Raw genomic sequence first — 12,599 nt, 5'->3', positions numbered from 1 at the left:
ATAATATATCGTGTGTAACACAAATTTTATCAAATATAATCGTTTAATCAAGCGGAATTAATTGTCAACGACATTAATTTACAATAAAAGGAAGTTTTAAATATGTTATACTTGAAATATAACAACCCATTAATTTGAAATTTTAGGAACGGAATTAAATATGAAGTTCCTCGGTCAATCAAGTGAATCAAGTCGAAAATTCCAAATGAAGAATCGTGATTTTAAATACATTAATCAATTATTATTTTAATATTTAACAAATGTAATTAAATTGCTGCAAGAAATGGGACGAGCTAAATTCCATCCGAATGTTGCATATTTATGGATTAATTTATAGCCATTCATCATTTTGCAATGACGAACGGTCGCATCCTTGAAGGAACTTGAAATTATTTTCGCGTCTGCGGCAGGCAGATAACGCGTTCAAATGCAATGTCCGGAGATGCCTAGCTCCCCTGAAGCATCGAAAATCAATTTGCGACATGCGCCTCCTTTCACGTCACGCATCGCTTTCTGGTTGCTATAAGCAGGAGGAGAAAGCCTTTGTGCGTCCAGATACGATAGAAAGTCAATGATAAGCAAACCTGAGACTTATTTCAATTTGATAATAGACAACCAGTGGCAAATTGATTTCCATCACAAGGACTCTGCAAACTCACTTTTAAATATTATTTAATACCGTTTGCAATGGTATGTTAAATTTTGTATTATTTGCGGTAACGCAGTACGCAATAATATATTTAAAATATATTTTAAAATATATATATTTTTTGATAGTAGAGTAAAATGTATAAAATTGTAAAAAGTGTGAGAAGGTAATCGAATATGTAGTCGTTTTCAAGTTTTTTACATTTATTGATATATATATGTAAAAGTAATGTATTTTTTCCATTTACTTCTATTTTTTTTCTATTTTGTACTGTACAACGTATTTTTCGCTTTTTCTTTCGTTATTCAACCGTCGGCGATGGTTCCGCGTGGTACGCACGCATAAATTCTGGAACAAACGCATCACACATGCTTTTTTTCTATTTCTTTACACGCTGACTGAATTTATTATATCAGTTTGACAATGAGCTGCCAAATACGCGATGAAAACACTGCAAAATTTTTTCACACATTGTCGTAGCCCGCTTTTTTATTTTCCACACAAAAAACTATATCAAAGATTGATACACGCATACTACAATATACCCAATGTGTTGCATGCTTGAACGCTTTTTGTTGTTTATACCCTGTTTTATATTTTATATAGATTTACGGCTTTCATCCTAGATTTTTCCCTCATTCACACGCGACATGATAGATTCGCGACTGTATGACGCGAGAAAAGTTTCACAACACGCTATGTGACTTTATATTGTATTGTTGGCGGCTTACGCTTTCTCGGACACGTTTTCCTCTATCCATTACGTAAATATAGGATTGTTGCACTAGCAGGTGTTGTTTAATACGTAATTATTATCGTGTTAAAATTAGAAGAAATATAATTCACGTGTATTCGGTCTCATTTCAACTGTTAACTCTGATGCGAGAACTACAAATAAAACTGTCCCCGAAATTCAAAACTTTTTGACTCGACAAAAGCTGACAAAACTTTGTATTTATGTGTCAGTTGGTTTTAATTTTTTATATATCTTTACTTTGTGATATTTTATTTCTGGAATAATTAATTAAACGTTTTCATGTTTTATTTCTCCTTTTACTCGTTTATAATTGTGATAAATTGATTTGTGAAGAATTTAGATTTTTGTCTTGCAAAAAAAGATCTCAACATCAGGGAGTTAAGACTTATCGTATCACATAAATTATCACCAAATGTTCACATTATTATCGAGAATTGTCAAATGTCACAACGACCTATGGTCACAAATAAAGATGAACTTTTAGGTCCTGGAAAAGTGTTCGGTGATTTTCATCTTTGCTTTGAGATTCAGATTTGGAGCAATGTCATTACCTGTAAGAAGTATAGCTATATCAATAAATCGATCAATATTATCCATTATCGTGCTTAAATTATGCGGTTATCGCTCACGCGATAAGCGACAAATGCATAGTTGCAACATACAGTCATTATCTATCTGATAATTTCACGTACATAATTTCTACATACTTACTGTGCTGGATAATCGCATTTATCCCTCTATCAGGCGAACGATCGCATTCTATCTCGCCCTCTTCTTCGAGGTAAATGCAATTTTCAACAAAGTTACCACTGGCGCTTCGAAAGCGAGAGAAATGCAGAACGACAGGCAGTACGAGGCTACTAAATTGCCGAAATAGAGGATAAGCTGCGGAAGAAATATGCATAGCACTTAATACAATTCTTGTATTGCAAATTAGGATAAATTGAACTGGAATATTTTATTTTAAGATTCTAAAAGTGGTATCTGTTATATAGAATGGTTCGTTAAAAGTGTAATCGAGAAGAGAATATTTTTACGTGAGAAAAGAAGTTGAAAATGTAAAATAATATTCCATTTATATAAAAACCAAATGTATGTATATGACATTTTATAATTAGCTTTTATATTGCAAGTTTATATTTTATGTAATATTTTTAAAAGTGATGTTGAGTTTTTTTATTCTATTATAAAAGAATACGTACTGTGCATATGACATTTTATAATTAGCTTTTATTTTGTATGTTTATATTATATGTATATCTAATATTTTCAAAAGTAATATTGAATTTTTTAATTTATATCTTAATAATCATCACTATAATCGTTGAGATATATCAAACAATTTGTGTCACGAAGTAATTAAAAGCTACTCAATTTATAAGCGATAAAAAATATCTGAGAACTATTGACTTTTCGATTTTCTTTTTAAAATCGTCTGTCATAAAAATAAAGTAATAATAAAATTTTAAAATTTCTATTTTATGTATATGTTATTTATTTTTCCGTATAGAAGTACTGTGAAATTACGTACGGATCGTTCTATGTGAAAATTATGTAGCAATACGAACTTTATGATCAGAAAATCTTCTTTTTATCTTACCACCATCCCATTATGGAGATGCAGCGGCCCGTCCATCTGTGTAGTCGTGATCATCATGATAACAGGATGCACTAGGTAAGCGCAATACGTGAGTCTCGAGAGAGGATACATTAGTCGTAGCGAAAGCAAACTGTCGATCATTCGGGCTGACCCTGTGCAACATTGGATCACGATAAAAGCCACGGCCATCGCCCATGCGGTGTGTCCTAAGGCAGCATATACGGAGCTCACCATCACCGTCAAATTTCCGGGATATAGTCCATACACCACCGAGAACATAATGGCCGCGGACAGTATCCATCCGATTAATTCCGCTCCCTGTGGAATTCAGATTCTGTTAGTTTCACAGAGAGAATTTCACGCTGAAAAAACAACGCGCGATATATGAGTAGATAGCACCGTTAACAATCTTCGTGGTTTAAGGGTACTCAAATATTACAACGGAAATTACTTGTATCAATAAGATACTTATCGTTTTACATTTTACGCAATTATTTTTAATCATCTTATTGTTCGCAGCCTTCGTCGCGCATATTATATATTATAAATACACGGATTATGCAATTGTTCGGCAAATCCGCATTATCGCGTCATTATCGCGCCGGCGAGGCGTACGCGCGAATATATCGCTGACTAAGGTTCAGTTTCACACAAGTGTCGGTTAACTTTTAATCTTAGATTAACTCACTCTTCGTCTCCTTCTAACGTCTCCCTTAGAAAGAGACGAAGAGTGAATTAATCTAAGATTAAAAGTTAATCGACACTTGTGAAACTGGGCCTAATTGGCCAAATGATTAACCCGGAGGCACAAAACCGCTTGGGAATAGTGTGTTTCGAAATGCTCACCATAGGTAGCTTCAGTTGGCATTTGGTTTTGAAGAGAATGTAACCGCTAATCGTGCCGATGAAATACGGGCCCGCTCTTAGCCAGGGTTTATCGTAGAGTTCATCGAATAGAGCAAACGGCTCTTGGATCCTGTGTCGAAGTGTTGATAAAGGAATTAAGTGTGTACGCAATATCGCGCGCGCGGTGAAAATTGCCGCGTCCGCGTCGGGCGGGCGAATAATGCAAAGTACAATGTCTACAATAGGCACGCGCATCGCCATGAAGCTGTCTGAAATTAAAGCCTGGCTTCCAATTACAGGCGATGCTTCGACAGATACCTGGGATTATTGCATTGTTCCTCCACCCCGTATTCCACCCAATCCCGAATAAAAAGACCGAGGGACATTATTCAATGGGAGAGCAAGTCATACGGGCGTCGTATAAGAGGCTGTGTATTCCAATTGTTGCGTTTCATTGAATAGCCGTGAAAGGCCTTTGTTACATTGAAATTGTTTCTCTCGTTAATATAATTAAAATTCTCTGCGAACTATAAACAATTTTAACGAATTGATTCGATATAATTTAATAATAAACTCACTCTCGAAATATAACAAGACATATTTTTAAGCGTAATTTTTTAATTAATTTTTTTTATCTTGTTTCTCTTAGAATTCTTACTTCTCATCTTATCTGATTTTTTAGAAAGATATTTTTTTTTAAAACTGTCTTGCTATAAATTAGTCGTGCGCATTAATATTCATGATACCTAGCGAAGTAATAGGTATCGTTAATATTATGCGGCGTTAACTTATTACAAGCGTATCGTTTACCGCAGCAAACTCGGAGAAAGCGCGAAATGTGTGACGACACGTGTGTAATATCGATCGGTATAGTCTCCAAGACATTACCTGGCTATGTAATCATTGCTGTAGGCTATCGAGAACGTAGTGAACCACGAAGAGACGATCAGCAGCGAAACGATAACGACCGCGGTCTTGAAATATTTCACCGAGAGCAAAAGAAGAAGTATCCCAAGGACGTAGAACTGCGTGTCGTTTGCCATGTACCAGCTCCACATCATGCACTAGAAAGTTATTAATGTAATAGGCGCGAATCAATTGCCGAGCAGATATTGCATCGCGACGGGATTGCGAAAGTAAAGAGAACTAGGGCACACGGAGAGGAAAATTCAGGCGCGCGCGCCGCGGCAAAAGCGAGACGCATTAAATATTGCTTTGACGTAAAAACACCGATCCTTACGGGTTCTCTCTACCTATCGCTCGTCGAAAGTACGTTGTTAACTCGTTTTTTACATAACCGCGTATTACGCAATATTCTTCGTTACCCGTATTTATTGTATCATCAAGAACTTAAGGCATCGTTGTTTCGAAAGCAACAATAAAATAATTTCGCAATCTCTTTTTTCAATCCGTTATGCATCTTTCGGTAATTATAACACTCGATAACGTTTTTTTAGCGTTATGGGGTCAATATTTTTTTCAATTTTCTAAAAAAAACAAATATATATATACAATATATATAAATACGTATTCGGCGCGAATGCTGTTACAAAATGAGTGCATGTGAGAAGTTTCATGTTTCGTTGAAAGCTTTGCCTCGTAAGATACACAGTAACGAGAGAAAAAAAAGGAAAGGAAACATTAGGATAAGCAGAACATAAATTATCTTACCATTTCCGTGCGCGGATATAGCGAGTTCAAATATAGCGCGTTTCGCCACCAAAACTTTTCGCAGGTCAGGTGATCGATAATAACGGGCGAAAAGACTGTCTTCGCCTGAGCTTGTTTTATAGCGATCTCGTTCATCCCCAGCACAAACAGATAAGCTGGTGTCAATCTTCGTAAAAACACAGACAGAGAGATCAGGATAAGAACTGTATATCGTCTATAACTTTATCCGATATGAATTGCTTTTCTCTCTCAACGGAAAGAATTATATAACGCCTGAAATAGATACCTGACGAATCGGTATAAAATCATGATAACGAATTTGGTGAAGCTTGTCTTCAAAAAGTTGCCCTTCTCGACATTGAGATTGCCCAAGGATCGGTAGAAAAGTATCGTCACCAACAAGCCACTGTCAATACAATTGTCGAAAATTAATCTCTGGTATTGGCGCGATAAAATGTTTATCGACGCACATTGTGTTCGTTACCTAATAAAGAAGAAAGTGTCCACGGAAAATGTCGCGTTGCTGACGGTCTGGAACATGAAATTCCTTTCTGTGACCGTTCGCAATGTCTTGTTCTCTGCAAAGCGTAATGAGGAAACACTTAATCGCGGAATTGTCGGGTGAAAGTATACGCGTATAAAGCGAGGAAGAGAGGCTTCGATTATCCGCCGATCGGGAAACCCGATACGTCCCCATTACATCATAACGTCTATCAGTTGCATCGAGTGCCACTTATAGAAAGTAGAGCGATCGAATTAGTTTGAAGCGTTGCTGATGAAAAACAAAATTTTCCCATGCCATTATCTCCGACGCTTTCTTGTTTTACGCTCTACACTTCCACGCTTTCTGCCGTTATAGTCCAGTCAAATTAGACAAAAAAAAGGCTTTATTATATTGATTTTAAGTTAGGGTCTTTAGGAAATGAATTGTAGGGCTTTAAAAGAGCTACAAAATGAGAGGTTAGTAAATCATGTACGGTCAAAATTCGCCGAGTTATTGCGAAAAAACGAAATTTTTTATTCCCCCTCCCCCCCTTAAAAACCCATCGGTCCGATTAGCTCGACAACTCAGAAATAAGCTCTTCTACATCCCCCCAACAACCCTAAAAAGGTTTCATTGATACCGCTTCACTTCCGAGCTCAAATGTCTAATTTGACTGGACTATTAACGTTCGTTCGTTTTGGAAAGTCGTTATTTTTGCAACTCTCACGGAAATTACCAGCGATCGAGAAGACCTGAATGTACGTGTGCACCATGATAACCCATCCCAAGGAGAACACGCGAAGTCCGTGGAGACAAGTCAGACTGTCTTTGGCCGCAGGCTCGGTGCTGATGATCCTACTTCCGTTGACGATGGGGCTGAACGCGAGTAAAAATTTCAGCCAGAATCCTGAAAAAAGTGGCGACAAAGATTGCGTTGAAGAATTTTTTAAGGATATATCCGACGCGATAAGGTGCCGATAGAGATGTAGATATACGCCATTAACCTTGGCTACAATCCTTCCTTTGAACGGGGCTCTCTTTTTGCGGATGCTTTCTCCCCTTTTCGATCAGCTCTTGATCATTTTCCTGTCCCATCGAGATCCTGCGCTCTTGATTCAGATTCTTGTCGATAAAATCGTTGGTTTTGTCATTGTTATTCGACACGCTCGAAGACTCGATGTCCCTCGCGAGGGGAAGCGATCTGTATTCGTACACGACCGCGCAGATCATCAGCATCAATATCGCGCCGCCGATGGCCCTGAAACGATAGTATAGTTCATCGTGGGTAAATCTACAATGAAAGCGACAACAAGACGTATCAAGAGTGGATATGTATATGTAATAATATATTTTTATTTTCTTGATCTCTTTTACTGTTTCTCTCTCTCTCTCGCGTGAAAGGTCATCACGAAATTGAGCGCAGTGTAGGAAACAAATATATATTTCTTCCTCGATTGCTCAGAAACTTTCTCGCTTAACAGAGTTATCGCAAAGTTGAACATGAATACGAAGTATTAACTGTATTACTGAATACACATATCGCGAGTGGGACTAAAAGATTAAATGTACCGTCGACAATAGAAATTCACTGTCTTTCGAGGCGTGTTTAGTTGCAGTTTTACATCAGAGCTCATAAAATGAAGACGCAAGGTGTGTTCTATAGTCTTGTATCGCTTTTGTCCCTCGCTAACAATACTAACTTCTGCATTCAGCACGTGCATTGTATCGCAAAGGGATGTGCGCTTATACGGTGTTAGTGCTCACATGCTCTACGCGGCTGGTTTCGCAAATCAATTCGCATGTCGCTCAAACTGATGGCAACGGCGTTAGAAAATTTCAAGGACCAAAAGACCAGTACGAATCAATTTGATAATCAAATATCACCGAGAGTACGCTGTACATTCGCGTTAACTTTTTCAATTTCCGGCGTACTTCGGCTCTGTGTATATAGTCGCCGGAACCGAAGAGCTTAATGTTCCGGGAAATTAAATTCGGAAAACTACTCGGTGCGATTTTCCGCGGTCGCTCCCACGAAAATTTAATCTTTTCAGAAATTATGTAATAATCTTCTGTCTTAATTACGACGAAAAGCAAAGCATGTATGTGTTCCCACCGTCTATTCATTATTGAATACGATGAATATTCGTTGAAATGCAAAACAGAAGGAAGGAGAAAAAGGGAGAGTTTACACGTAATATTTTAAAAGATTCGCTTTCTTAAGCGAAGATACGGTCGACTCTTTCCTTGTATAGAAACTTTTTATAACAGTGTTAAAATTTATATATCTTAATTGCAACATGTTTTCATAACTCAATGTAATTCGCGGTGCAATTCGCATGCAGTTCTAAATTATGACGAATCCCGGGCGCGATCCTCATTGATTCGGTTAATCACGAGTGAATTTGACAGTTTCGCGATGAAAAATTGACATGTCCGTGCTTCATTATGGAACTACGCTGGACGTGATATCGAATTTTCGCGTTGAAGATTATGTGGCACAATTGGGATTTATAATTGATAGACATGCTGCGGAGTAAGTAATTAGAGAGGATTTAATAACACGCCCATATTTTATAAATTCATAGACGTTTATGAATCGATTTTCTCTCAAACTGATTGACACATATTATCAAGAATTATTGAAAAAATTTTAATTGATATATTAACACAGTGTGAGACACAAAATTATAGTTATTTTTTTTTAAACAACAAGGAGTCTATATTATCTTTGAAGTTTTATATATAATTTCTATTTATCAATCAGCACAGGAGTTGTGTTTGACCAAACTGGCAATTTTATTATTCAAAAGACGCTACGTTTCGATCGCAAAATTCGGTCCTTTTCAACCGTGTATAACTCACAAATATTATTTAGTTAGACATAGTTGCCAAAATACGCCGAATCTAAAAACTATTTCTATTTATGTTTATATTTTAATGCATATATCTGATTGTGCGCATGAAATCAAAAAGAATTATTTTATAAGAATATCCTACTTGTATATTTCCGTATCATCGACTACCAGAAAATTACGAACGGGAATTGGCGGATAAAGCGGAATCGGACAATGAATTTCGCAGTTACGGACCGCGCACTTATTTTCGGGGCTAACGGCCGAACGAACTTCCGCTTTATATCTCCTTGTCGGCTTTAAATTATTATTCCTGTCGGAACACACTCCGAACACACGAGAAAAGGCTTTTGGCAGATTTCTTTCTCCTCCCCACGGCACATTTGTGCACAGCTTAAATGCGGTTCGCCGCACGAAATAGAATGGCAAACAGGCTTTCTTTTTCCTCTCTCTTGTTTTTCTCTTTTTTTTTTTAGATTTGACCCATTTTAACACGCTATATGCGCGAATTTCGACAAAGAGAAAGAAACAGGCGATCTAGACGCGAGGCGAAGAAACAAAAGTTTCTCAAACGAAGTTTTGTTGCGACCTTTTTTCGCCTTCTTCCACTTCTTCTTCTCTTTATCTTTTCCTTTCTCCTTGGTCTTTCTCACGTATCTCGCATTTTCGCTGTTCTGATTTAATCCTTTGGCCACCGCCGCGCCGTCGCGTTTGTAACTTTCGTTCGCTAAAGATACTTTTTTCTCATTTTTTTTTAAACGAAGTATTGAACATGCAATGAAATAAATCGCAGATCGTCGATAACTGTCTCGAAGCTTTTGTATATATGGTATAGTTGTTACAAATAAATGACGCAAAACAACTTTCTTTCGTATATAACTTGTCAGTAATCGTCTTTTTATATTTTATTTATTTCAGAGCCTGATGGTTTGCTGCATCGGTTTCTGGTGAGTCAGTTCAGCTTACTTAACTTGCTATCATACATCCGTTCACTTTATATCAGCGGGGCTTTCGTTTCGCGTCACCATCAGTTAAACTCTCATATACGATTTGCTCCCGTTTCCTCGCTCCCTTTCTGATATCCTCGTTTATCACCGCGCGGTGGGAAAACGTGAGGATATTTACCATACACAGTCGCAATTGCGCGTGCACGTTGACAACATGTTGAAAGTTACGCGCTTATCGCAAGGTTACAGTGTTCTCGGAATACGCCCACGTGCACGAGGTCGCATATACATATTATAATAAGGTTAAGAAACAGCGAAAGAGCTCAATAATGTCATTTGACGATATCGCGATTGGAGATGTTGCTAACTCTGTCGAAATTTCACGCGGGATAAAACGGGCTACTGTATATATACCGTTAATAATGCGGCCGCTCATCCGACTCGTTTTCCACCTCGAATGCAATCGATTGGTACCCGAACTCGCCTCGGGACACAATTTACATTCGCCGCGGCCCGCATTCTGCCGGAATGCAGACGATAGCGCGAACGCACTTTCACGTGTGCAACCGGGGGCTTTCTATAATCTTGCGTAATAGGTCCACAACGTGCGTGCAAGTGCGCGCGATGCACGGTCGGCCCGGTGCATAATTGCACACCGGTGCGCCGGACATTACGTGCACGTCGCTCTCCTGAGGGTCAGCTGTTCAACTGATGAGCGATATTTTCCTTCTAGTTCCGTCAGAGAGTGATCTAGTGTATTTTTATTTTCATTTCCGTTAACTGATTCATTGAATTTATAACTTGTCCGATTAATAAAAATCAAAGCGATTGAAAAAAAAAAAAAAAAAAAACTCGAAAACGAGATACGACTTATTCGTAGCAATTGTAACGTAAAACCATTTCTATTGAATGTTTGAATTGTGTTTAGAATTGTGTTGAAAAATTAACAGTTTGTCACGTCGTCTTGTTTGTTCGCCGTGCGACAAACCGTTCTACGTGTAAATATTATCCTCGGCTTGTACATGAACAACGGATATCGCGTAAACTATGGTCGAAGTATCTATACCGAAGCGGTTTATATTAAAGTTTAAGAGACCGCACATAACGTTCGAGCCACGAAGCTCTTGGACGCAACACGATATATGTATGTTATCCGGAGCGATTTTTGAAGAATTACGCGCTGAGAGTTGTGACATATTGCAACCAGAAGGATTATTTACGACCCCTGCGTTTTCTCCCTGCTCATTTCAAGCGACTCGGTAAACTGGGTTTCCGCATGCAGCTATCTTAAGATTTCAGGTTGTAATACGTTATTCTGACTTTTTCGTTGTATATTGTGAATTGCATATATATTTAATTATTTATGATATTTTCATCGCATTTTTTATATTTTTTTATCAGCATTAAAATATCACAAAAGCCTCTACATGTATATTTCAATACTACTGCTTTTAATTTTTACTCTTGCATTAAATTCTCGTGTTTGTTGCGATGGATTTTACATCGTAACGAAGGTTTTGTATAGGTTTTAACAGGAAAATCGTAATCGCGTAGCGCAGCCCGTTAAGCATTAACGATAATCTGCAACGCGGAGACAGCGGTATATACTACTTTATAGAATACTTCGTCCTTGGTATAAACGTTGTATTAACGCTGTAATTATTTAACGCAATTTTACGGCTTACACTCCGACATTACGGATTAGAGAGGCCATCGCGAGGTTGCTCAACCTCTATCGATTGGTAATTTAAGCCGTAATAACTTAACGCGCGTGTCGCATCGTCGCGCGAAGCCTTGTTTATCACGTTTGATTTATCCGTGTTGTCTCAGGCCGCACTTAGGAAACTACGAAATTTTTCATTTTCCATCTCGTCGTTGAAATTGCCTCCGTAGATATTTCACTCAATAATAAATGCAAGCCGACGTTCGTTGTCGTTTAAACGCGCGACTAATTGAATTACTTTCGTAACGCAACGGCGCGCGGTGTAGTCCGATTGATTTTTGTCAAATCCGGGAGATTCGATGCACTCTTATCCATTCGGGCCGCCCGTGATTCCCTTCGAAGCGAATCGGGAAACGATGCGTATCTGAAAGCCGTGAAACTTTTCATGAGCAAATTCGCGGGAACCAGTCTCTATATGTGCCGACGCGAAATAATTTTTTAAGGCAGGCCGTATGAGCCGCTAAATCGGGCCATTAGATTGTAACTCTCCTTGGAAGTTGAACCGCGCGCAATCTCGCGTTGCGTGTGTGTCTCGTTCTCGTTAACTTCATATCGTTATTATGCATTACGCGCAAGGACACGAACGCGTCGCGTTGTTCTGCAATAATAGTTGTAACTGGGGCGTATCGTGGCATCACCGAGGGTTCAAACGATTCCCTCAGTATAATGCTCGAACATTTAAATCGTCAGGCAATATCCAGTTTTCTTACGAACGTTCGTTCTTGCGATCCCGTTCGTTAACATTGGACGGTGTTAAAAACTAACCGAGTTACTTTCGTTGAATGTCGGGTTGACGATCTCATTTAGTTATATCGTACTTGCTCAAGTTGAGCAAGACGTAATCCAGTTTTATCCCAATTTGCTTCAACTCGGTGCGAATTAACACGACGTTGAATTACATCGTCCGTATATATCTGCAAAAACATGCACCGTCCATCTGAATTCTATCGCTCGGTAACGAGTACGAATTTTATGCAACATGTGTGTGCGCGCGGTCTTTTTTCAATTTCTTCGAATTCTGCGACCGACATTCCTTGCGCCGGTATAAGAAATAACGTTATTGCAAAACA

The 12,599-nt window shown here is 38.3% G+C and overlaps 1 protein-coding gene across 1 annotated transcript in view; it reads right to left on the bottom strand.

Moving 5' to 3' along the window:
- Positions 1-1,706: 1,706 nt before the first annotated feature.
- The window catches only part of LOC143903136 (nose resistant to fluoxetine protein 6), a 28,979-nt gene continuing 18,086 nt past the window's right edge, over positions 1,707-12,599 (bottom strand). The window contains exons 4-13 of the mRNA XM_077416563.1: positions 7,012-7,265; positions 6,744-6,914; positions 6,008-6,101; positions 5,810-5,929; positions 5,524-5,689; positions 4,741-4,916; positions 3,853-3,982; positions 3,007-3,324; positions 2,118-2,291; positions 1,707-1,957 (exon numbers count right to left, since the gene is read on the bottom strand). Coding sequence (XP_077272689.1) covers positions 2,166-2,291; positions 3,007-3,324; positions 3,853-3,982; positions 4,741-4,916; positions 5,524-5,689; positions 5,810-5,929; positions 6,008-6,101; positions 6,744-6,914; positions 7,012-7,265 — 1,555 coding nt within the window. The 3' untranslated portion in view covers positions 1,707-1,957; positions 2,118-2,165. The remainder of the gene's footprint in view (positions 1,958-2,117; positions 2,292-3,006; positions 3,325-3,852; positions 3,983-4,740; positions 4,917-5,523; positions 5,690-5,809; positions 5,930-6,007; positions 6,102-6,743; positions 6,915-7,011; positions 7,266-12,599) is intronic.

This window comes from Temnothorax americanus, unplaced genomic scaffold, assembly GCF_048541705.1.
Source record: "Temnothorax americanus isolate GAGA-0224 unplaced genomic scaffold, ASM4854170v1 Scaffold43, whole genome shotgun sequence".
Taxonomy (NCBI): Eukaryota; Metazoa; Arthropoda; class Insecta; order Hymenoptera; family Formicidae; genus Temnothorax; species Temnothorax americanus.
This window is presented reverse-complemented; position numbering and strand designations above follow the sequence as displayed.